Raw genomic sequence first — 27,358 nt, forward strand, 5'->3', positions numbered from 1 at the left:
GCCTCCATCTCATCCTATCCTTTGCATCCTCTTCGGTCACACCAAACATAGATTCACCTCAGAACAATTTAAGCATGAGCGTGAATGCTAAACTCCATGCAGACATCTACGTACCCTCCAGTTTGATTTAAGTCTGCACAGGCAGTACATTATAAGTACACCAAGTATGCATCAACAAAGAAGACAGGAAATAGTAGGTGCTCATCTGTGGCATCCACAAATATGAGCATCATAAGGATGATATAATCCTTGAATAGCCTCAAACTTTATTGCTGTCTGCAACTAGACTGCAATTTCACTTCAAGAGTTTGAGGTCTTTATAGGTCATATCTGTAACAACATGAGAGCAGGCTTTGGTCATCAATAACTATAATGTGTATAATATGCCAATACCTTGTTTTTTTACAATCCTTTAATTGCCTCTGCTTTCGAGGAAGTGCTGAAAGCAAGTTGGCTTTATGATATATTTTATGAACGTCAATAAGGTTTAGCATTCAGATGTACTTTCATCTGTATAAACTGTGTGTCCTCTGGTTAATTATTTATGACCACAGTCTGGATGTCCATTCTTTTCATAGGAGTACCAGCTGTGGCTCTGTTACCCCTCCTAGTCCACCACACAGCAGAGCTCCATTGTCCTGGTCCCAGTCATTAAGAGTAGACAGAATGGCTACTGACCCCCTGCTGTTTGGAGGACACACACCCATCACACAAGATGAAGCTGCTCCAGCCACTACCACACTCTCCAGAGGAGCAAAGGCTTTGACACTGGCACAGCTGATGAGAGTTTAAGCTTTAATGTGGAAGTCAAATACAGTATGTATTTCTGTTTTTGTAAAGTTTGCATATAACGTTTGCGGACCATATGACAATATATAACCAAGGCACACCTGTATTCATGAAAGAGCCTCCATATCATCTGTAATGGCATTATTAACTGAGGTTAGTTTCCAAAGTGAATTTTCTTTTTTCGGTTAAGAGTTTTACTTTAGGTTTTATTCATTTCAGTGTTAAATGTGGTATTATTGTGTGGATGCCAGAGGCAAGACTCACAGTACTGTAAATATCAAAAGTCTCAATAAACACATTATTATTATTATCATTATTATTATTATTGTCATTATTATTATTATTATTATTATTCCAAAAGTCTAGTTTTTATTTTTATTTTAGTTAACTAAAATGTTTAACTGATGATAATACACACAAAGAGATCACAACACTGGTTCATACCAGTTGGCTGCCTTTTTATGCTTGAATAATTCATAAGTTAGTGTTAACAAATAATAAAAACATTCCTCTTTAAATGATCAGGGCACCAAAAAGGTTGAAAAAGCAGCCAGAGACCTTCAGAAAACCTCCGGAACTATTGCTCAACAGCACTTCAAAATATTACAGGAAAGTCTGGTTCCCTGGAATTAAAGCTCGAAGAATTACTGTCGCCTAACCGGTTTCTACTCGTCAAGGTCTCTTTATGATGACGCCTTGACAATTTCAGCCTTTTAATAATGGAATAGCCTTTATAAATCGCGCGCTAGGTGACGTCACTGTACAGGGCGTGATCTGGGAGGTGCCGCGACCGCGAGTGCAGTCACAATTGAGACGGTTAAAAAATAGACCAGTCGCGATAAGCAGCAGATCTCGGCTGTTAGCGGAGGGAAAACACGGGAAGTCCTCGGTAAACAGACGACGATTAGCCACCGGAAACGGCACGTGATGGATTTATTTCACTATTTCGCCGCTGTCGGAGTGTCTCTAGGCTGACTGCCAAGCAAGTGAGTTCAACCGAGTTTATTTTTTCCCACCTGTCCGGAGTAACAGTCATATCGAGTAGCTGAACTAGATCCTCATAGTAAGTTAACCGACCCAGTAAGTTTCCAGGAAAGTCCGAGTTACTCGGGGAACAGGACTGTACATGAAAAGTGCTTGTTCCTTTTCAGGAAAACTCAAGAAAGAAACCAGAAACGCAGTAGGAAGAACAGACTATGACAAGACGTAGTGCCGTGGCATTTGTAAAGCAGTACTATCTTTAAAAATACAGCATTATTCTGCTTTAGGGCTAAATGACTAACCTTAATGAATTAATGGACTTACCTGTTTCGGGGTTAAATGCAGTAAATATTTAAGCTGCCTATCAAATATAAAGATGTGTTTATGATTAACAATAACTTGAGCGAGACTGAAAGCACTTCGGGCACTTGGAAGTGACTGAATCAAAAACTAAAGTAAGACATTTTTGTAGCTATTCTCAATCAAAAAGTGTCACATCGAATGCAGGGGTGTCAAAACATGTGGCCGGGGTGGACTACCCAGTTAAGTCTCGACCACTAAATAGGGTTAAAATCCAAAATGCATTTTCATTCTTGGTGAGCTGTGCCAGCAATCTCTGGGAGTGAAAATGTCTGGGAAGTTAAAAAAAAAAATCTTTACAGATTCCAGCATGTTGTTTAAACCTTAAAGATGGAAATGTTTGTCAATATTTATTTTATTAGCCATATATAGCCAAGTTTAAGCAGTAAAATCACTGCATAATAATCAACATAGAAAAAGTTCAATAATCTTTCTTGCTGACCATCCTAAGATGCCCTGAAAATAAGTCGCATATCACTGTAAACACATTCTTCCCTTATTCTAACTTCAAAATAGGAATGAATAAAAAATTCAAAAATGTGTTTAATTGTACTGCAATGCATTTCATTTAGGAACTGGAGTAAATAGGACCTAATTTGAGCCTTTAAGCCTATGAATGTGAAAATACGGAGATACACTGTTGAAATTTCACAAACATGTAGGTTATCATTAAGTGATTAAACAAGTGATCCACTTATGATCAACTAGGGCTGTATGTACCCTTGAGTTAAAAATGAGCTTGACCTCCCTGCTTTGGACATATAAACAATCTGTAAAAGTAGCACAGAGGAAAGTTAGTTTTAAACTTGGTGTTAATGTTAAACCTGGACAAACAAGTTCCCAATATAACTGTCTGTTCTTCCTTCTCTGTCTGTTCTCTGCCTTTTTTTGCTGTGTATGCACTTCATGATCAAATTTCTGAATCACACGAGCAACATTTTCCAAGGGTTTTTCTGCACAGATGTGTGTGCGTCAGCCCTGTACCAGTGCTATGTTTAGACAGAAACATCCAAACCACACTTAGGATGAGCATTGCTTATCAGTCATGGTGAAGTTTCTGACTGGTCTGTTATGGAATTACGAATACAAAGTGGATAAAATGAATGTAAAGGCGCCAAAATTAACAGTATTAGTTTTAATATGTTGTTAAAATTACATCTGTCCAGTCTATGATATTTATTTGAAATTGCTGTACTATAGATCAGGGGTGTAGCCCATACTGATTTGGATACAGTAAGAAAAATAAAAAGGGACTCAAAAGGTCAACAGAAACATGGTGCAGAAACGTGTCTAATCAATTCATTTTGGTAGAGCTGATATTTTCTCTTAGAAAATGTACATTTTTCTACGACAGTGTGCTGTACAATTCATCTAAATTCTGTATCAGCATTAAAGTATACATGAAATGTAATCATTCACAGATATAAATGTGACAAGTGAAAAGCCAGCCAAAGAAAAATACAGAGAATCCCAGGTGTGTACAAAAACAGCCAAACTTTCCAATGTTATCAGTGTTTGTTATCTTGGCTTCATTGTCTGAAAATATATCTCTAAAAACATAGTCTGACAATTTCAGTTTATTATACAGTCATTCATCTTTAAGCTCCAAATAGACAGCACCCTGTTTTTGACCACACACCTGAGGGAGCAACCTGGCCAGTCAACCAGCAAATTTTACCCCCTTAGTGTCCCTTAGTGACTTTTCCAACTTTGGCCTGTGACGATAATGCTGTGTGAATTGTGATTGATTAATGGTTTCGCATAAACCTAGTTTAATCATTCATGAATGAGATACTATCGTAGCTAGCTGCACTGAGTAGGAGATTCTCTGTATCTCATTGTACAAGTGTATAGTGACAGTAAAAGGCGTTCTATACAAGTGACTGTTTATTAATTATTTACTAAATCACAATAATTCCAAAAATGGACACAGTGTGACATCTTAAAGTTAAAAAGTTTAAATGGCCCAATGGCCGTGAAGATCCGCTTGGTAAAGTAAATCCGTTGGGTATCTTTGTTGGCCTTCAGACAGCAATTCTGACAGCTAAAGAACCAAACGCAGGGCTCGCAAAATCGCTAGCCCGACGTCCCGGAGCTAGCAACATCTCCGGTCGGGCAACCAAAATCTATCTCAGCCCTGCCCGTTGGGTTATCATATAGCCCGAAAAAAAGTTCATAAAGATAAACAGAAAAAAAATTTTTTTAATATATTTTTTGTACCTTTTCTAACCTAGTTTTTGGCTGCTGCAGAACATAATATGAATAACCGCAAAGACACATTCATTAATACAAATGACCTTTGTATCTGAGTGAGACTGTTTGTTGTTTGTGTTGCTAAGTCGGTCTTTAATACCATCACCGTACAGACATGCATCACTGAGGGAAGAAAAGCTCTGCTAATATTTACTATTTATTAACACATTTTTGTACAGCAGTGTTTCTCACACAGGCTTTATTTTGGAGGCCACTGAAGTGTATCTTAAAATTTATTTTAATTATTTCATTTGTTTCAGTGGAGAAAATTGCATTCAGTTGTACTGTGTGTAAGTCCTCATTCTCCCCATTCAAACAGCACCTCATCTTCTTTATGTTTTCCTACTTGTAGGCTGATCAGGTTGATATTTTGGCAGGCCCCAGGCCTTCATCTAGTAGTTTAAAAAGGTCCTACTCCACCATTTTGGTGGACTATCGATTGCAGGCTTCTGTAACACTAAGGAGTTCAATACAGTGGAGCTGGAGACCATCCACGGGTTACGAAGCTTAATAGACAGATAGCTAACTACTTAAGAAAGTGTGAGGGTACCTCCTTTAGTATATGTGTCCTCCGCAAGTAACAGCTTTCATTGTTTCTCTGTGGAGGGTGAGGAACTGTTACGGTTTCCTTTTAGGTGTTTGGGCTTCATCCCATGTGCACTATAGATAGCCACACATGACTATTGTTTTCAGTTTTTTTGCACTGTTGTGAAATATAACAGAAGGTTGTTTTGAGTTTATTATAGTTTCTTCCAGTGGCTATTTGCATAAATGGCCAATTAAAAGGATACTTCTTTTCATGTCTACTCCGGAGCAGGAAGTGAACAAACTCAAGTGTCCTTTTAATTGAAGGCTTGTGACCTTGACCCTAGATTAATGTGTCGCCTCATCTAATCCATACCACCCAAATTCTTCATTAATATTCCAGACATCATGGGTAGTAAGCAAATTAATGGCTCAAGGAACATGGAAAGGAGTGAGGGTTATTTACTTTAGGCTTGATGTTACTTAAGGGTTTCTTCCTCATATACTACAGTGGAGAGAGTTCACACAAGTACAGAAGTACATTTGCTGCATATGCTGCTTTTTTGCTCTGAGTTGAATTCATACATTTGGCTTTTCAGCCGTCTTCCTCTTGTTTCAAGGTCATTAATTTAAGCACATCCTGAAACTGGAGATCTGGCAATACCCAGGGGTGGTGCTAATTATGGTGGCATCCCAATAGATCTGTACTATAACCACATTATCGTTAACACAGAAATCTGCAAGGCCCCATTTAGACAGCCAGTCACACAGCCTGATCAGCTATACAGCTTAATGTTCACTTAGCAAAGCTACATGCACAGCACACACACTGTAGGTTTGTTACACTGCTTATCCCCAGAAGAAGTCTTTGGGGCGCGTGTGCCCATGTACAGTGAATGCAGTGTATATTTTCTGTTGTTTAATAAGGTATTTCTCTACATCCTCTAAACGATGGTATTGTTTATAAATTATTAAATGAAAACCAAATGTAGAAACTGTTTTTAAAAAATTCTTACAGTGATGGTGATTTTCTTTGGTTCTAAAATCTCTTTGGGTGCCAAAAACTTCTCTATATAGAAAAAAGCTGTGTTATTATGCAGCTCAATAGATAAGAAGCCTACAAAAAGTAATAAAAACAATCTAATTAATTCAGCTTACTGTAAACCACCTTTAGACAGTCATGGAGCCTGAATTACAACATTGCATTCAAACAGAAATATTGTTCTACTTTCTATTAATTACCATCAGTTTTTATTAATATTATCACCTTACTGTCAACACTTGAACCCAAACTGTGAATATAAATATTTGGCCTGTTCACGTAGTTTCTCTAAATGTTGTTCATTTGTTTGCTACCCAACGGTGTTAACATTGTTCTTTCTCAAATATTCATGATCACATCCAACACCCAGAGAGTTTGGGGGAGTTCTTTGTTTTTCTTTGGTTTAGTTTCTTACACGCTATAAAGCTTGTAACTTGGCAGTAATGCCAAGATGTGTGCATAAGTGACCACAGTCACTTATGCACACAACCACGTGTTTCAGTTTCTGAACATCAAAAGCAAACCTTTCGTGGGCATTGTTTGCTCAACAGAAGTTAGTAATTTTGTTCTCAGTTATTCAAATGATTTTATATGAAGGTCAACATAACACCACCAGTAAGCTCTTCTTTTAAATGGGGAAAAATGTATTTATAAAGTTTTAGTTAGTTCACTATACAACAGAATTTCTTTTACATTAAAAAAATAAATAAATCTGGTTCCACCTCCCCAAATAAACCTCAGCATTGCTGTGATTAAAAATGTTTGTACACATGTTTACTCATTATTTAATAAACATCTAGCAATGACTATATATATATATATATATATATATATATATATACACTCAACAAAAATATAAACGCAACACCTTTGTTACTGCTCCCATTCCCCATGGGATGGACGTAGAGACCTAAAATTCATTCCAGATACACAATATAACCATCCCTCCCAAACAGTGGTCACAAATCAGTCCAAATGTGTGGTAGTGGGCACATCTGCTATATTGAGATAATCCATCCCACCTCACAGGTGTGCCACATCAGGATGCTGATCTGACATCATGAGTAGTGCACAGGTGTACCTCAGACTGCCCACAACAAAAGGCCACCCTGGAATGTGCAGTTTTGTCTCACAGCAAAATGCCACAGATGCCACAAGCAATGAGGGAGCGTGCAATTGGCATGCTGACAGCAGGAATGTCAACCAGATCTGTCGCCCGTGCATTGAATGTTCATTTCTCAACCATAAGCCGTCTCCACATGCGTTTCAGAGAATATGGCAGCACATCCAACCAGCCTCACAACCGCAGACCTCATGTAACCACGCCAGCCCAGGACCTCCACATCCAGCAGGTTCACCTCCAAGATCGTCTGAGACCAGCCACCCAGACAGCTGCTGGAACAATTGGTTTGCACAACCAAACAATTTCTGCACAAACTGTCAGAAACCGTCTCAGGGACGCTCAACTGCATGCCCGTCGTCCTCATCGGGGTCTTGACCTGACTCCAGCTCGTCGCCGTAACAGACTTGTGTGGGCAAATGCTCACATTCGATGGCGTCTGGCACGTTGGAGAGGTGTGCGCTTCACGGATGAATCATGGTTCACATTGTTCAGGGCAGATGGCAGCTGAGAATGTCCCAGTTCTTGCATGGCCAGCATACTCACCGGACATGTCACCCATTGAGCATGTTCGGGATGTGCTTGACCGGCGTATACGACAGCGTGTACCAGTTCCCACGAATATCCAACAACCTCGCACAGCCATTGAAGTGGAGTGGACCAACATTCCACAGGCCACAATTGACAATCTGATAGACTCCATGCGACGATGTGTTGCACTGCATGAGGCAAATGGTGGTCACACCAGATACTGACCGGTTCTGGGTCCCCAGACCCCCAATAGCGCAAAAAACTGCACATTCCAGGGTGGCCTTTTGTTGTGGGCAGTCTGAGGTACACCTGTGCACTACTCATGATGTCAGATCAGCATCCTGATGTGGCACACCTGTGAGGTGGGATGGATTATCTCAATATAGCAGATGTGCCCACTACCACACATTTGGACTGATTTGTGACCACTGTTTGGGAGGGATGGTTATATTGTGTATCTGGAATGAATTTTAGGTCTCTACGTCCATCCCATGGGGAATGGGAGCAGTAACAAAGGTGTTGCGTTTATATTTTTGTTGAGTGTATATATATATATATATATATATATATATATATATATATATATATATATATATATATATATATATATATATATATATATATATATATATATATAATATATATATATATATATATATATATATAAATAAAATATTTTTTATAGGGGGGGTGTACACATTCCAAAGTAAAATATTTTTTCATTGTCTTGTCAATTTGGTAAATATATCTTTGCACGATTTTGGGGTGATTCTTGGCGTGATTGTGCATTAACTGCCTCCATGAAAGGCTTGTATTGTAAAATGTATTCTGAAATTACTCTTAATATCGTGATAATTAAACGGACTAATGAAGAAACCAGACACTGAAGCTAAACGGAAATGGGCAAATTCAAGTGAACTGAAAACAAAAACAAATCAAGGGAAATCAAAAGCCTTATGCAAAACTGTGCTTTTTGAGCTGGGGAAAAACCTTGAACATCTTTTGCCAGGAAAAAGAGTTCTAAATTACAATTAACATTGTTCACATGTGGCAAAGTATAAGGAGCCGAACAGGTAAAACAGTACCTTTTATAACATTTGTCTGGAATTTCATTCCTTTTTTTCTATTTATATATTGGACCCACAACAGGGATCAACTCACGGTGGAGTGAGCCATAAAGTCAGTCATACAGTGGCAGAGCAGCTCAGATCTCTCTGCGCATCCAGGCTCAACTTGTCTGACTTTTTGTATTCTGCACAAGACTGTCAAAATCAAACACACAAGCCTCTTCTCCTTTTCCTTACATCAGCCTCAAAACGGAACCTTTCAATGTTAGCCCCGTTAAACCGCAAAGGTTGAGACATACTGCTCAAACAGAGATTCCGGAATGGCTGCTTGTTCAACTTTTTGTCACATGAAACGGAGTCGTTTCACAATACCAGGGTTTCTTAATCACTAATATGAAGAGATGTGCATTTGCACACAAGTTAGCACCAGCTATAAATTGCTTTGCTGCCGCTGTTTCTCAAGATCCATTAAAAACAGCTTACTGAGTAGACAGAATTAATCCATAATGTTACAGTCCGTGGTCGCTCCAGAATATGGCAAATACATCAGTGGGCTTAAAAAGACATTAATGATAATGGGAGGAAAACTAAAGTGATGCCAGTATAATAGCCAGGACACTCACAGAACTGCCTAATGTAAGTGATGACTTGCAGGATGATGGCACACTGAGGAAACTAAAGACAGCATTTCTGACTGAGTTGTACTACTTTGTCTTTATCTGGGTCCTACGTTTATGCTGTCAATAGTACTCTAAAAGAAGCCGAGCCATTTTACGAAGTTAAAGTTTAGACTGCTTTGTATCCTTGGCTTTATTTGTATATGAAAACCACCTGGAGAAAGTTTGAAGGTGTGTTTTCATTTCATTTCATGTCATTTCATTTATTTATTTATTTCACACTTGGTTCAACAGTTTTAACAGTTTTGTCCTTTCATACACACAAACCATGCTTTTTCTCAGTATAACACTGTAACAATGCGTGAAAAGGAGCAGGAAGAAGAAAATATTCTTATTAAACCCTGCCCCCATCTGCAATCCAACTAATAACCAAGGAACAGACTAACATTTATCTCCAGATCCTAACGCACACCAAACATCAAATTTACAATCAGCAATATACCACTTCATATAATAACAAGGAGAAAAAATAAGTAAATAGAATAAAATAAGGCGAGAGAAAGCGTGAGAGAGGGGAAAAAAAAAAAAAAAAACCTTCTTCAATTAACTCCAATTTGGTTCATATTCTTCATATTGAATTATTGTTTTAGACATGTTAGACTTTTTAAAACAATGTAAATTTGTACAGTTCTTTAGATTATAATGAGAGTTCCACAGTCGTATACCCCTAACTGTTGGACTCATTAATCTTTGTGTAGTCCTAGTTAGTTGATGCTTAAAATGAAATTTCCTTCTGCTGTCTTCACCCCCCGAACACATTGAAAAGAAACTTTGTAACGTGAAAGGCAAAGTATTATTTTTAGCCTTAAACATAATTAATAGTGTCTGTAGTTTCACTAAATCTCCTAATTTTAAAACTTACTGTTGAACTGTTGAAGTTAATGGTTCACAACATAGTTCTTGTTGATGGTTTATAGTTGTCCGCTTTTAAAAGTAAAGATTTTGATGCCCACTTTTTTAGCAAAAGAAATTCACCGATTTTTAAGTTGTTGTTTTTTGTAAGTAGGGTTTAATTTACTGAAGGTTAGAGTAATACTTTATTAAACTGATAAAAGATCATTGGAAAATGTATCATCTTCTCCACTTACGCATGTAAGTTCATATTATAAGCTGTTACTTTCAATGGAAATGTGAATTGTTGCATCCTTAATGAGTCATCTTGTTACTGTTGTATTCCCCTGTTCCATTAAGTCTTTGTCGTGAGGTAGCTTTTAGCGGTCTGGTAACAGGAACACTGGAGTTGGGCAACATATGAGTGGTCAACAACTCACACAAACTCAAAATAAAAAAGATAATGGAAACTAAATTGTCAGTGGCTATTTTGTCACCCAATTAATTTACAAGCATTGTTTCTTGGTGAATCTTGTGGAAAATCTAAACTATTATTAAAAATGCTCAATAATAAAACACTTAGAAATGTGAAAACATCAGTTCCCTTTTGACAACAGTCATTGTGTGAATCATTGTCTTTGTGCTTCTTGTCTTTGCCACATAACCACTTCCTGGCCTCAGTTCCTAAGAATCTGTATCCATTTAGCCATTCATAGTAACTATGTAGATGCAATGCCAGCTATAGGAGTTCGCTAATGCACAAGAACCAGACAGATATTTTCAAGTTGAGACCACATGGCTTGTCATTTGTATTGTTTCTAGGTGGATTTAAGGTCTTCCATATATTTCAAAGTAGGTTCGATATCACAGGTCATTCAAGGATTCCAGCCTAATGATGTCTGAGTTATGGACTTTCTCCCTTATTTAATTATACATGGAAAACTATAATCTTGTTATCATAATGTGATTCTGATCTCGTCTGACATAAAGAAAAGTTGTGCACGCACAATGCAATAGCTTCAAAAAGATTTTTTAGCAAAAAAGCATGCAGCTCACCATGTCATGTTAGGAGCCTGAGAAGTATACATGGTGAGGTGGTTGTGGCTGTGCTGGCACGCACATAATAACATGGGTTAAATAGTGACTTTAATAAAACTATCAGGGGATGAAAAGAAGGGTAGATTCATAAGAAAACCTTGAGATATTGGTGGTGTTTAATTATGTGTAATGTAGAGTTAAAGCTAAAGCTTAGTAGTCATCTGAATCCATACACGCTTTCTTCACAATTTAAATGTGCAGGTGCAAAATTACTCGTTTTTATCGTCTTCCTCGGGAGATGTGATAACATTGTCACTTGATCAGCTTAAAGAGTCCATTTCCTTTCTTGCTGCATTAGCATCAGATGCATAATTTCTGTAAACAAAGCTACCATTTAGGGTTTTTTCTTACTGGCAAACACTTTCTAGGATGTCTCACTTCATTTTTACAAGCTTTATAATGTTTAAGATGTACACTATAATCCCTTGAGACAGAGATCTTCGGTTAATCTCTTTGTTTTTCTCAAGGAGTTCCTGTCATTATTTGCAATTAGCCTTTCAGTGGAAACATGGCTATCTGTCATAGTTGCAGGGAGGGTCTTGTCAATGCATTTCTCTAAAGACTGGAAGTTCATGATTCGTTTTGCAGAGTGCACTTCATCTTTGCTCATCAGGTCACACTGGAGTGACACTACCTAAGTTCAGTGTGTGCTGAGTGTGAGCAAATGACTAGCAGGTGGCCTAAGTGTAGCCAGGGTCACAAGTATTTGTTGATAATGAGAAATTCCAGTCTATTTTAAGTTCCAGTGCTATTGTGAGGCAGTGAATGTCTCTCCTTTCCCCATCACTATACTGTAGCTTAGAAATGGTCACTTTAGCATTACTAGGAGGAAAAAAAGAACATTTCCTCAGGTTGTTTTGAGAATAAATGTGCAGAGCTTGAGAGCTGTTCTTCGCCCCGTAGAACCCACCCCATAGCCATATTTGGATAAGGAAATTAGTGTTCCTGATATTACTTCAGTTTTTGGGCTTTTGTTATTTTAGGATTGTTGTTGTTGGGTCTCATGTACAAAACCAGGAACATAATCCCACCCTGTATACTTCAAGGACCTCTTGCTTGTCTCGGTGCATGCTCAATCATTGAGGTAAGTAAAACCCTAAAGGTTGATTCTGTTTGTCTGGACGTAGTGTTTTCAGTGGGAGAAACGTTTTGTCACTCATCCAATTAACTTGGATGATGAACGGAATCAATTTTTTGGGACCTCTAGGTTGAAATATTTAGGTTGTTATTGTGGTTTTATAGTAATTCCGATGAGGATGAATGGGAGATTTTTAACAGAATGTCCTCTAAGGCTAGTTATGCATGTGTTGCATTTTAATAAAACCAACACAGCGATCAGAACCAACAAATAAAATTAGGAGACTGTCTCACATCAATGGAAAATTCTGAGAAGGAGCCATGACATTTGGTGGATATATTCCAGCTCAGACAGTCCCTCTTTAAGTTGCAGCCTTCAGGCTATTTATGGCCCTCCTCTCTTTGCACCGTGTCCCCATTAGACCCACATTTTTCGTACAGTAATATCTTAGTCTTGTATGAAGTATTACTCCCCAAAAAATTATCTTTGGTAGTTTCAACCTACAAAGGTGAAGAGAGTCTGCTCAACAATTTACAATCCATGGATAATGATGATTCATATACAAAGGTAATTCAAAGTGCTTTTATAATGCATTACAATGTCAGAGAGATAAAAGGAAATGATGAACTTCTAGATGCATACTGTCAAAATGTACTTGAGATGATCCTGACTGGGGACAGGCAGTAATCCTCTTGTTGAGTATCATCAGTAATTATCATGCTTTATTTATATAACCCAAGATTCATTTTGTATAGCTTCATGGGACATTTGTTTAAACAAAAATCTGTGACAGTGTTCCAGTCAGATCCATTTTTAGCTTGGTATGGGTGGCTGTTGCGTTCCTTTCCTTGACTTTTATTGTTGTTGAATTTATTAAGCAGACCACAGAGAGGTAAATCAAGAACAGTGGCTCTGTCACCTCAAATCATTAACAGGTTTTCTGCTCAGTTTCTTTATGTGGTGGAAAAACTGTTTTTGATCCAGAGGATGCTGAAAACTCCACTCGCTCTAGAAGGAAAAACTTAAAACTGGGACCTGCCCATTGCTTTGCCAGTTTTCACTGCGATGCATTGCCACTGGTAACACCCACAGAGGAAATCGTTAAATGTGAAACCAAAATATCGTAAGTGGTGCCAGAGACGAGACGTTTTACCTTCAGCATAAACACTGGTCAAAAAAATTAAAGGGAAGTTGCAATAAATATTCGTCCCTTAAGTCAGGTGCATGCTCCTCTAAATGGTTAGACTCTTTATCTTTAATTTTTTTTTAGCCTTTATCAATTGAAGGTTGAACTTTGTCCACAGACCTGACGTGGCCTGTGGAGGAGACTTATCTGTTATCACTCGCACACAGCAGTTAGCAGCCTGAGCCTTTTAGGCTTCTCTGCCCTGCTGACCTGTTTCACACAACTTTGGGAGGGTTGCAACCGTGAGTGTGTAGGACATGTGTGCTGCAACCGTGAGTGTGTAGGACATGTGTTCTGCAACCGTGAGTGTGTAGGACATGTGTGCTAACCAGACCTGCTGCAAAACAAGCCCACAAATATCAACCAGCTAGTGAAGAGGATGTCCTAGATACATTTTCTGTTTTTGAGTTCCTAAAAATGATGAAGTTTTACGTTGAGAAGGGCGTGGCTGATCAGTGGAGCTTCATTAGTTGTGCATTCATCTGAATAGTAATGGCAGTTAACGTTGCTTTAACCTCACTGTTAAAAATGTAATTAGTGTTTTCATCTGCAGTTAGTACGAAAAGCCTAGCGGCAGTAAAATGAGACAGAACTGATTGGAGATGTCAGCTTCAGCGGGGTCAGACAGGTCCTTAAAGTAAAAAGAGGTGTGTTGATTTTTCACTTTTGAAATTTGTGTTGCCTTTTTCAGCATTTTAGAGACTCGTGAAATTTCCAGAGCTGCAAAAATATGTTTTATGTCCATTTTAGATGCCCTCCAAGACTCACAATCTAAACCCAAAAATGTGTTTGTTTGTTTTTCACTAGAGGTTTCTGTAATTAATTTTTAGCATTAACATCGTGGTCTATATAATGTTTTAAATAGGAAAACTGCACAGTTTTCTTTTGCATTGTTCACTTGCATTGTAGTTTTGTTTTGGGAGGTTTTTTTTGTTTTTTGCCCAACAAACTGTTGTTATTTAGTCTTAAATAACTTATGTACAGGAGCATATGCAGGAAAGAAAAGAGGAAAGTTTCTCAGCATGGTCAAACAAACACAATGGAAAGCATGAGAAGCAACGGAAATGGAACAAAGCCAGGCGTTCCTTTCGATGATTAACTCCATTTTAATTGTTTGGCCATCCTCCGGTGGCTTTTTCAGTTTGTTTCGTTAAGAGGTTGCCTATGCTTGCTATCTGCTGTCCTCTCATATCTAACCAGCACACACAGGCAGTTTAATGATTAACAAAACCCAGTCATGTTTGTATAAAACGAGCTTTCTACATCAGTCTTTTGCAAAAGCATTAGATTATTATTGCGTGTGTGTGTGTTTGTGTTTCACTTTTCTCTTTATATTTATATCTTTCTTTCTGTTTGTGAGAGATTTATCTAACAAAAACAAACTGTACAAGTTTATTTAAGATCCTGCTAGTTGCTCCCATACACAATTTAAAGTCAAAATGCTTTGAGAGATGATTTTATGCAGACATCCACGCAACGGCATGTCTGTGTAAGGAGGAGAAGCTCAGATTTAAGGACTCTTAAGAAGGAAAAGTACCTTGGGTAAGCTCAAATATTAGTAAGCAAACAAATCTCTAAAACTGAAAAATAAGTATTAGTCCTGAACAGCACAAAGTCTAGTTTCTGTGGAGAGAAGAGCTCTGTTAAATACAGCAACCCCTCCTGTCTTTCGGTGAGATGGTGATAATAGTCTGCACTGTGTTTCATGAATGTGAAGTCTGTTTCATGGCTTTGCTGTCAGTCAGATGTTTACCTGCACTTGAGTGACCAGCCTCCAGAGTTTTGTGGCAGTAACTAAATTTTTATGGAATTTAAACATTAAGGATTGACAATTGAGGTAGGAGGGTCATGGTGTGTGTCTGTATGCGATTATAGAAGTAGAGTGTGTGTATATGGTGCTGAAAGTGTGCAAAAAAAGTATTGTAAAAATTACTAACTTAACAAACATGTCAGTATGTCATCAGCGCATGAAAGGATCTGACATGTCAGCTGGACAAAATAATTGGATATTCTTTTAAGTTAATAAACTATGTTGTTTGTTTTGCTTAGTGAGATGTTATCCTTTTTCTTTTAGCTGCAGCAAATTTAAAAATATTAGACAAATGTGTAAGTGTGATTAGCCTCTAGGCAAACTGTATATAAGATAAACTCAGGCTCAGACTGTATACATTTAATTTATCACTTTACTGAATATATGGGAAAGTCAGATTATCATAAAATTTCCTGCAACATAGAGGGGAATAAAATATAAAGTTGCTTCTAAAACCATTTCTTGATTGGTGCTCAGAGAAAAATGCAAACATTTCTGTCTAAGAAAATAAATAAATAAATACATTTAGCTCCTCACTGGTCTCTTATCTGGAACATAACCTACACCGGAGCAGAGAGGTGTGCTACAAAGTTAAATGGGTTAGCAAGCTTAAACTCACTGTTCTTTTTTACCTCGCTAGATCGTTATGGCAACTTGTTCTGAACACATAACCTGGTCAGGATCAGGTTATGTTCAAAGTTTAAACATTAGCTAGAGACACCACATACTCACTGATTTGTTTTTTGTTTTTGTTTTTAATTTACGGTCTGCTCTAAGTGTAATAGACATTATCTGCTGCTATACGAAAAAGTCCCACATGCAGTCTGTTCAGTCATGTGTTACAAACACCAGTGAATGTAGTTCAGTCATAAAGTTACAAGGATGCAGACTGTGCGTCACATTGTCACGGGAGATCGGTTCAGTTGGTGATGCAGAAAATGTCTTAATGTTTTCTGCTTGATCTGTTTCTCTGACACTTCTGGAACCGCAGCTAATAGAACACAGATTAGAAAATTCCTCTGCTTGATTTTTGAATCACTCAGCATTTATAGACGTCAAATCACAAGACTTCAGAAGACTTTGTCCTGTCTGTATCTATCATCTGTTCCTTTTGATAATGTCTGATTGACGCTCAGTTGGTAAATTTTTAAAACCATTGTCATGATACCAAATCTCTCTGGCGCCTAAGTTTGTGAATGCAATAACTCGAGAACACGGCAACATAGGAACTTCAAATTGATACCATAGGTGTGCTCCTTAAAAATATCAAATGAGTTTGAATCTCAGTGATCTTGGCGTAAAGGTCAAAGGTTTTCTGAAACTCTTGTGAATGCAAAAACTTGAGAAAAGGGTGACATAGGATGTTGAAATCGATAATATAAGTGTGTCTGCTAGGAGCCTGAGAGGTAGCACAGGAAGTGGCCAGTATTTTTGGTTTTTGTCAAGTCAGCTAACACAAAGAAACCCTGGCTATGTTGATCATGAGTGGCAGCGCACTTCTTCTAAATAGGTTTGCAGCATAACCTGCCATAGCACTATACCGTGTTAAGAAGTGAACCACTTTTTGTACCACTGGGCAATCAGAGTGCCATGTTTATATGCAGCATGAAGTTAGGATCTGCATTTCAAGTAAGAATACTGTACACGGGGAATTACTTATTGTTGTACTAAGAAAGCACTCCCTCTGGAAACCAGCTCTGTTGCTTTCACATAGATTTAGTCGACACATTTTGTCCTGTGGTACCTGTCAGGAAAATTCTTAACTTAAAAATAAAAAAAATGAAAACCGTGAAAAGATACAAAAATAAATCATAGTAATGATTGAACCTCCCTGAAGTGAAATTAAATGAAACCAAGTTCTGTTTTACTGTGAATTTTGACACCAGGGTTTTAATTTCATTAACAGCAAATCTACATCTGTTCCAAATATCACACATAAAACTGTATTTTATTATTAAAAGCTGTATACACCCTCCCACCCAATCATGACTGCTCACAGAGGTCAGACTTCACCAGTTCTTCTACTAGAAACACTAATAAAGATATATTTATCATTTTGTATTTAAATCAGGGTTATTGGTTCTTTCTTTAAGAAGCACGCTTTCAGTATATAAAATTAGAACTGATGTCTTTTTTGTCCTCATGCTCTCTTCCTCAATATTGACATCTGGGTTCTTTCTCTCTCATTTGCAGATTCAGTCTTTTCTCTGCCTCCTCCCCTTCCCGATCCCTTTTCCCCATTGGCTGTTGTCCCCAGACAGTGCACAAAAGTATGGGGTAAAAGTGCTGAGGAGACACCAGGAGAACAAGAGCTGAAGAGGCCCACTCACCTGCACAGGTAAGATCACACAATGTGCATCGTTGGAAATGTTTTGAATAGGCAGTGCATCTCTTGGCATGTCTGTCACATTAAGACTCTCATTTAGATCTGTATAGCTATATTCTGTTATGTTTACACATGAAGTTTAAGGTTTTAGGAAGGTGCATTGTTCATCGGTTCTCTCCACAGTATAGTATTTAAAGCCATCTAAACATAATCATGAAAGCTATTAAGGTCCACTAAGAAGCGTACAAACCCAGCCCTTCAAGCTGCCATTGTTCTGTAGTGTCTCACACCCATCCCCCACTCAGGTGGGATGGCTTACCTCAGTGAACCTTTTTATCAGGTGGAAGCCACACTGGTCAAACACAGTCTAGTGTTGTCTGGTAAATTACTGACCTCATCACAATCCCACAGACCTGTTTGTTACCCGACACCATATGGTGTCACCACAAGCTTCATGATTGATAAACATAAAGTTAATGAATAATGGAGAGAGGTTTAAAAGCGGATCAGATAATTATGTTACAAACTACACCAAAGTGCCCATAGACAACCTACGCAGATACAGGAAGAACATGTAAAGTACACACAGAGAGGTCTTGTCCCGATGGTGGCAAATTGTATCTATATGGAATAAAAAAATCAAAAATAGATTACATGCTATTGTTTCAGTGTATAATGTATAGTCCTTTAACCCCCCAAAAATCCTAATCATACCACAAAGGTTTTAATAGGCATCTTTTGATGGTTGACTTGAATCAAAGTAGTCAAGTGTATCTGTGTAAAAGAAGCCTGACTGTCTTGGAATCCATTATCTAAATAAAGTATAATTATCTTTTATCTTTAAAGCCAAGTCAGACGAATTCTGCAAAAGAAGAGCCATAAAGGTTTATTGTGAGCAATAAAAGTGCCACTGCGGATGTTTGCAGACTGCTTTTTGACATTGCGTTTCTTCATCTCTGCCTGAACCGTTATCATGCTCCATTGCTGTCTTTTACCACAGTGAGACTATTTCTTATTATTAGTTTATTAATAATTCGACTTTTTTTCCTCATTCTGTGTGGATTCTGCATACAGTCGGTTTAAGAAAAAATACAATAAAACTTTCTGTCCACTTATTTTGTAATTTTTAGGAGTACTTTGCACCATAACAAGTATAGGTGTGCACTGCTTCCTGTGATGACAGGATGTGACTCATACTGTCTTTTCTTGGGGCACTGCTTATGTTCTGGATCTAAATGTGTTTTTGCATATCCTTAAAATGAGGGTCCATTTAAAAATAATACATTGATGAGGTTTTATGAGGTAACTAGATCTAGTTAGATTAATCAAATCAAGAAGGCCATCAGTCAGTTGTGTTCACTTGCAGACAGCTTTCCAGCATACTTGGTGGGGCCAGACAATTGAATTCAGTTGCTTCCAGTTATTATGAAACATGATAACGCTGACTTTTTTTCTATTGCTTTGAAGCTCTGATGTCTTTTTGTGTAATGAATTAAGTTCACCTCTTGCCATTGCAGCACTGCACTTTTTCCCCCGCCCCTTAATTTTCGAACTTACTTGTCCTTTAGCGTACCTATAAGTAAGCCTTTGGTCACTGAGCTCCAGAGGAAGTAAAATTCATAAGTTTTCCATGGAAGAAATGGTGGAAGAATTGTGTAACAGCTGTCTGGAGCTGATTTTTGCCTCTGATCACTCGAGGTCTCTCACACTTCCTGTGGTGAGCGTGCCCGTGTCATAGTCCAGCTTATGCCTTGCTTATACTGTGTTGCAGACATGGACACAGACATCTGGAAGGCCGACGGTCGAATAGTCATTCCTGTTATACTTTGAAGTCTGCTGCCGTAGATAGTTGATTGTAATGTAGATCGGTAGGAAGAGTCCACACAGTCCCAAAAGAACAGGCAGGCGTGGACCATTGCACCCACTGTCTGATGGGATTTAAGTCACTCAGGCCGAAGCGGACCTCAGTGGGCTCGCAGGCATGGAAAGACATATCATAATATAATGAAGACATTATGAGCCAAAACAAATTATGAGAGAGATTCTGTGTTAAACCAGAATATATGAATTATTAACCCAAAGAATCCAAAAACCTCAAGTTACATTATGAGGTTTGTTAGTCAGTAGTGTTACTGGTTGAATGAGTGTTCGAATGTGTTGTGTAAAATGAGAGAAACTGGCCAGGTGCTCCCAGTTGCACTGATTAACTCTACCTACCAGGAAACTGCAACCTAACATAGAAAAACCACAGTAGTCCCAGCAGAAGCAGGAGGGCTGTCACTTGCCAGCTGTCCTTTCAAGGCAGGCTTTATTGTCAAATGCGCTCAAGTCAGGAACTAACCGTGACCAGTCATCTCCACATCCTCCAGTGCCTCCACATCTTTAAGTTTTGTTTTTCATTTAATGTATATTTCAAGATTAAGAAAATCATGTGTGAACTGATTTTAACTGTCTTTAAGCTGGAGTCAGCTCTAACAACACTGACTGAATGCAAAAGAACTGAAACTATAGCTTAAAGTTTGGTGCATGACCTTACTATGCCTAATCTGTTTTTGTGTGAGTGTCAACCACAAGTGTAGACCTTGTCTTTTTAATGCTGACAGCTAGAAGCATGATATTTGTGTGTCAAACCACCAACATGCCTTAATTGCTTCAGCTAAAATGGCCTCGATGTGAAACACTATGACTGAGTTTAATGTCTTAAACCAAATGCAGATGGTCAGCCAGACTTAGGCAGGTATGCGTGGATTTTGCTGCAGACTACTGGTGGTTAATTACAGGTCCAGAAGTTGTGGTTTCATCTACATGTTGTTTAGCTTTCTTCTTAAGAAGCCTCCCCCACCGACCCACCCACTTGTTTCCCAGAAGTGATCTTGTTTGTATGGGATGCAGAGGAAGGGAAAGCTGAATTATCCATGAGAGTAAGGGAGAAGAGGAGATTGAAGGAAAACTAGCATAAGTCCATGCTTGTCTGTTTGGTGATATAATACTGATAAGTGTGATGTATTCCTATCCTGCGTTGAGTCAGAACAAATTCAAAGGAACAGAGGAAACCTGATGGAGACGGGCAGAGTGAGGAGGAGTGAACGAGGCTCACGGAATAGAAAAAGAAGAGCAAACAGGAGTGCAGCAGTGGAGAGTTGTTGCTAGGAGGCTGAGAGAGCAACACAATACAGAGGCAGGAAGGATCCAGGGAGCAGTTCAGATCTGTTAGCTCATCAGGCAGAGCTCGCACCGCTTTTTGAGCTGTTTACATTGATAATTGTAATGAAGATAAATAAGTCTTAATGTCCTGACTCGGCTCTCTGGGGCCAAAACCTGGTGGAAACAGGTGAAGGCAAAATTAAATTCTTGTAAGTTGTTTAGAATTAAAAACACCTACACCATCTCTAAACACACTAATGAGCAGTACCCTTACACCCAAATGTTTCTAAAAAAAAAAAGACTAAACAGTTGTCAGATACAATGAAAATCCCCAGCAACACAAACTAGTGCCTCATAACCTACCTGTGCCTGGTTAACAGCAAACAAATCCTGTGTCTTGTAATCTTTAATGCTACAACGGGATTTCCTTAAACCTAAAATATAACTCAAAGTGTCTTGTCTGTCCCAAAAGCTCTGCGATGAGATGTCTGCAGACGCAGATGAGAGGAAAGTGAAAGCAAACAGGCACCTCGGTCGTGCCAAAAAGCAGAAAAGAAGAGGCTGCGCTTGATTTTTAACAATAAATAACAGCAGCAAAAGTCTTTATCTCATTGAAATCACTGAAATTATTCGATTGGAAACAATGCTGGGGAGCGGCTTTTCTGACTGAGATGATCAAGAAGCACTTTCCCTAAATGAGCCCTAATGTCTCCCAGATGAGCAGACCCTTTTTGGCTTTCAGAGCTTGCAATCTTATATCATTATCCAGTCGTCTTTTTATTTTACTTTTAGTCTTTATGACTTCAGAGTGTTGTTAAGATTGGAAATTTGCCCAGAAGTGTGCAGCCTCACAGTGAAAACATTTACTCGGTTAGACTTTGTCACAAGTATGGTTAAGCAGTACCAAAACATGTAGTTTATCAATAACTTGATGAAAATATTGCGTTAAAGTGGCTGCTTCACTGGTCTGCAGGAAAAAGGAGAAAGTGAGGGGAACTCCAGGTAAGGACATTTTCAGAGGGGAAAGCGTGACTAAACAGAAACCTGAGGCACAGCTGAGCCTCCTGAAAGGACGGTATTGTCTGTTCAAGCTCACATGTCGTCCTCATTTCTTATTGGTTTAAGCAAAGGATACAAAAGCAGAGAGGAGGACAATGAATCCTCAAATGTTTGCCTTCCGTTAAATTGCCCTCTGGCGTAGTAAACAAGTATTCATGTTGTCAGTGGAAATGCAGGTGTATGCTGTGATTTCAGGCAGACTACCTTATCGTGCTTCATCCCGACAGTTAATGTGGTAAACTTGAACTCTCCTTACACCAAGCAGATCATTTGCTAATTGGTTTCTCATATTTAGTTTGGACTGGTCTGGACACGCAGCTTGGTAATTAGATCAGTTCAGGCTCACAGTTGTGAACGCATGCTGCATGAACACACATAAATAAAGTGAACAAAATAGCAAGGCCTGATGATTGCAGATCTAGTTAGGTAGCTCAAAGTTAAATTATCTTTGTGTCTGCCGTAGGAGGAGTATTTTTTGTTTTTAATTATTCCAAGAAAAAAAACTACCCTACCTGTGATTTGATTATGGTGATAATGGAGACATGCCACCTCATAAGTTTTACAGGAAGTTTTTAAGTGTTTTGTAAGAAATCAGTTTAACCCTCACTGGAAAGCACAGCCATCACTTCTGAGTGAACCAGCATGTTCACTCAGAAGTAACTATGACAGCCAAACAAACAAAGCATTATTATACACCATATCAGTCAACCTGTGAAAAGTCAAGTGATTCAGTGTGAAGATGACACCACTCTGCTTCAGTCTTATCAGCAGTTTGACCTCTGACCTTCTTGATCAGATCAATACGTAATCTTGCTGTTGCTTTGGATAAACAAACTATTCTGACATAGTTTTACACAACGTCTTACAACACAAACGGGGGTTTCCATGTGATCGTTTTGTCAGTGTGGTTGAGGTGTCTTCTCTTCCTTTTTCCACCCATTGTTTCTCAACAGAGGGAAGTTGTAAACCTGCTCATTTCACCATAGATAACTGTTCTCCCTCGTGCTTCCTCCTACCTGAAATTACCTGAGTGATTTGAGAATAAGGTAAAAGATGAAAACTAAAGATCAGTTTGTAGTGAAGACTAAAGTCTTTGTTTCTTCTTCTGTGTGTCTGCACAGGTGTCAGCGTGTGCGGTAATCTGTCATGGGGCTGCTGCCAAAGATGAGGCTTAAGGTTGTGGTGTCACTGACTATGGTCAACCTCTTTATCTTCATCATCATCTCGCGGAACATCAACCAAGACAAAAGTGGACATCAAAAGATTCTTATCCCTTCCAAACGCTTCTGGGCTAAAGTGGCTCCCAGCTCGGCCTACTGGAACCGCCAGCAGCAGATTCTGGACGTTCACAGCAATCACATCTTCATGACGAACCGCAGCAGCGACATCCCTGAGTGGCTCAATGACACCAGTTTGACATCCAACGTCTGTCAGCCTAACCTCAGGGTGACCACTCAGGTAAAAGATTACAACTCCCTGCTGCCCCGCTTCAAGGACTTCCTGCTTTACATGCGCTGCCGCTCCTACCCGATCATTATGGACCAGATGGATATCTGCAAGGAGCCACCGTTTCTGCTGCTGGCTGTCAAATCGCTGGTGCCTCACTTTGATCGCCGCCAGGCCATCCGCCAGTCCTGGGGAAAAGCAGGCGTATTAGCCAATCGGACAGTGGTTACCATTTTCCTCCTTGGTAACGCAACACCTGGAGACCACCACCCAGATCTGTCTGGTATGCTGCATTTTGAGAACGCCCGCCATAAAGACATCATCCAGTGGGATTTCCGTGATTCGTTTTTCAATTTGACTGTCAAAGAAGTTCTTTTCCTGGAGTGGATCCAGGCACGTTGCTCCGGCGCCCAATTCATCTTCAAAGGCGACGACGACGTCTTCGTTAACACCTACCGCATCATGGACTTTCTCAAGGGGCTCTCGGGACCCAAAGCCAAGGACCTGTTTGTGGGTGATGTGATCACGAATGCGGGGCCCCACCGAGACAAGAGGGTCAAATACTTCATACCAGAGAGCATGTATGTTGGAATCTACCCACCGTATGCAGGAGGAGGCGGCTACCTTTATTCAGGTGACATCGCCTTTCGCCTGCATAACGCATCTCAGCGCGTAGCGCTGTACCCAATAGATGACGTCTACACGGGTATGTGTCTTCGTAAGTTGGGGCTGGCCCCCGAAAAGCACAAAGGCTTCAGGACTTTTAACATAGAGGAGAAATACAGGTCGAACCCCTGCGCTTACAAGAGCTTAATGCTGGTTCACCCAAGGACCCCACAGGAGATGATCCAGATCTGGGCCTGGCTCAGTAGACCCAAGCTGACCTGCCAGTGACTGCAGTCAGTCTGAAAACATGTCAGGATAGATCACAAGGAAGGCCAAAGGGCCAAATATTTTAACTTGAACTTTAAAAGTTGGCAGCTTTAAGTTAAGATATTACTACGATGTCCACACGGATCCTCTGCCTGGTTGAGCGTTGTGGCCTGAAAAAATGAGGGCGGCGCTGATTTTTCACATTTTGTATTATGGCTCTATTCCACAGAGGAGTTAACTCTGCTTAACTTTCAAAGGACCTTCACCCAAAGTGAATATCTTTGAGTTCATATATTTATATCACAGCTATTTATATGGCCTTTATGTGCTTTAACACTGTCACCTCCACCACAAAGTGTCTCAATGCTGTATTAAATAAATGAGAGCTGGAAAGTGTCTGCCTGGCACCCAAGGGTCGTTTTGGTTAAGCTATAACATGCTGGTCAGGTTATTGAAGTGAGTAAAAGCAATTGATTGCTTTCTGAACACTGAAAAACAGTAGTTCCTGCATTCCCGGTGAACACTTCCTTGTAGTCATAGCTGGAGGCTTAGATTGTGCTGCTATTTCCAACCACACTCCCAGAAGTATTTACTCACGACTCTAAAGCTCAGAGTTTTTGTTCACATCATTTCCTCAGTTTCCACTGGTGAGACTCTGCTCTCAGTCAGCCACAACATTAAACCCACCTGCTGAAATGTTTTTTTTAAAGGCCAGGTCTCTTTACCGAAGCCACCTTTGTGGTTTCTTAAAAGCAGTTCCCTTAATTGGTGTGGCTGATCAACGTTGGAGCAATTAAAATGAGACAGGGATGTCTAGCCTCGCTCTCCGCAGCTCGGCCGGTCGGGGCTCAGAGAAATCCAAATGCTGGTCTAAATCAGCTTCAGGTTCAAAAAGGTTTAACAAAAGCCCAAAGTACATTTTCACAGGTGTGTCATTTCAAGCGTTCGGTGTGACGTATTTGCTATGTGCCCGTGGAAAGCGTTGAATGAGGATAAATGCTGCTTTACTGTGACCTGAGTGAGTCTAGATTCTTTAAAACAGGCTGAACACGTACATACACAAATTGTTACTTGATTAAAGTGTCCGTGGGTTTTGCAAGAGACTCTTAAGGGTTCTGTGTGTTGGTGAAAGCTTTAAAGTGTGTGTGAACTTGTGTTTTATTTAAAAGTTGATCCTTAGCTCATTGTTGTTTAGGTTCATTCACCTGACAAGAGACATCCTGCACATATTTACCTTTCCCTCGTATTTCATAAAATTCCTTCTGAGCAGTATTGTATGCACGACACGGTGAGATGCTTGACTCGCACACAGCATGAAGGGTAATGGTGTTACTTCGTCTCTGTTAGAGCTCCCCCTGCTGGTCAGGTTGGCGGCAACAAAACATTTTTTGCAAGAGCTTTGTAAACAGTGGCGATCCCACGACTCCCAAACTGCCAACCACCTGATTTATTTAAAGCATCGGCTTATTAATTATCTCTGTGTTAGTCTCTACATCCTTCGTATATCCGTTATGTGACATTTGGAAATCATCCTACAGATAATCGCACCAGGTCTCTTGTTTTTCCTCTTTTCTTTTTGAACTTCAGTATATTCATGCAGGATAAGACCAACACTAAAAAGAGAAGATAAGAACCTGAAAGACGTGTATTTCATGCTTCTGGATTATTTAATATTTCACTTGTTGTGTGCATAGCGCTGTCACTGCTGACATACATGCCGTTAATCGTTGCACTCCTCACTGTGTAGTTTCGCGGCTGCCTGAACTGTTTACATCGCTTTCTAATTGTTGCTTCAGCCTGATGATTGTCTACAGGTGTGTGGGTGTTGAATTTGTTGATTGGAAAAGGTGCACAATTTATCCAAGTTTGAACAGTCAGTGTTTTTCTGGCCTGAATGTCCCGAATGTGTCCAAGCTGGGGATCATGAAGGAAATTCAGCTGAATGTAACAAGGCCTGTGGCTGTTCCTTCATTGTGTGTTTTTTCTATTTAATCAAAGTTTATGTGGAGTATCTGTGTTGTTTTTAACCCACAGAAAGATTTTTTTTTTGTGTGTGTGGTTTCTTTAAACTTTGGTTAATGTGAGTTCCAGACACTTTTCGCTGCCTGCACGAGTCAAAGATGATTACCAAATCTGTGCCTGATGTTTGTATGTACTGTATGTCACGCAAACTTAAATGTGATCGCTTTAACATCATGTTTCAATAAAGCTATATTTTAATGGTTTTGTAGATGCTGTTATGTGATTTTTATGGTTTCTAAGGATGTACATGAGAATTTAGAAAAATCAATCACGTCTGATTACAAAAAATCTTGATGCTTTTTAAACCTCAAGTCACTTTTTTTTTTCTAATAACAAGCATTTTAAAGCAGGAGTTAACCTAAAGATACACACATGCAAAGCAAGATATACCAATATTTTTAAAAAAAAATAGTTGGGAGGATGACATCAGCGACCTTGAGGCTGAATGTGGAGGTGATAGATCTGTAATATAATACGCAGCTGATCCATGAAAGGCTGTAAAAACAAACTGTAAACGTTTAGCCAGTGCAGCTGAATCAAAACACGAGTGGTGTGTGGTCCTTTCTTGTTAATGATGTTAAACAGAAATGTGGTTTTTCGTAAGGAAGCTAAAAAAAAAAACTCTCTGGGTCACAGGAGCCTGTTCCCAAAGGTACGCTGTTAAATCCAAGACTTTCAGTGAGTTCAAAGCCCAAACTGGGGAAGAAAATTAGAAACTGCTGGTCTGCTGGGATTTTCCCACACAGCCGTCTGTGTTAATGCCAGAGAAGACGGGCCTGAAACTCAAATAACTACTCGTGACATCTGAAGTGTGCAGAAGAGCATCTCTGAACCCACAACACATCAAACTTTGAAGCAGATAGGATGCAACAGCAGAACGCCACACCGTGTGCCACTACTATCAGCTAAGAACATGAAACTGAGGCTGTAATTCACATGGGCTCCAAAACATTGAGCACTTTGACCTCTTTCCAAAACAGTTGGTCTCTGTACATTAATAATAATATCTCTGATATATTTGATTGCATACATTTAGTTTTGCAGTTTCTTGCTTGCATTAAGCTTTTAAAGTGTGCAGTTTATTCAATATTTAATAAACTACATATATATGTTCAACTTTTCATTACCAAGTATCCATAT

At 39.2% G+C, this 27,358-nt stretch overlaps 1 protein-coding gene across 2 annotated transcripts; it reads left to right on the forward strand.

Moving 5' to 3' along the window:
* Positions 1 to 1,596: 1,596 nt before the first annotated feature.
* b3gnt2b (UDP-GlcNAc:betaGal beta-1,3-N-acetylglucosaminyltransferase 2b) lies at positions 1,597 to 26,421 on the forward strand. 2 transcript variants are annotated; one of them, XM_086258876.1, is made up of 3 exons: positions 1,597 to 1,775; positions 17,542 to 17,686; positions 22,999 to 26,421. In XM_086258876.1, the coding sequence occupies exon 3, from the start codon at positions 23,024 to 23,026 to the stop codon at positions 24,215 to 24,217; it is 1,194 nt and encodes a 397-aa protein (XP_086115002.1). In that variant the 5' UTR covers positions 1,597 to 1,775; positions 17,542 to 17,686; positions 22,999 to 23,023; the 3' UTR covers positions 24,218 to 26,421. The 2 variants fall into 2 exon arrangements, with proteins under 2 accessions (XP_086115002.1, XP_086115003.1); XM_086258877.1 differs by lacking the exon at positions 1,597 to 1,775 and adding an exon at positions 12,810 to 12,919.
* The last annotated feature ends 937 nt before the right edge of the window (positions 26,422 to 27,358 follow it).

Source organism: Aulonocara sp. 'chitande type north' Nkhata Bay, linkage group LG13 (assembly GCF_057382095.1).
Source record: "Aulonocara sp. 'chitande type north' Nkhata Bay isolate Kocher_YH1m ecotype deep benthic linkage group LG13, A_spYH_male_GT1.1, whole genome shotgun sequence".
Taxonomy (NCBI): domain Eukaryota; kingdom Metazoa; phylum Chordata; class Actinopteri; order Cichliformes; family Cichlidae; genus Aulonocara; species Aulonocara sp. 'chitande type north' Nkhata Bay.

Coding starts and splice junctions, on each gene's coding strand:
- b3gnt2b (XM_086258876.1), top strand. CDS start 23,024: ATGGGGCTGCTGCCAAAGATGAGGCTTAAGGTTGTGGTGTCACTGACT.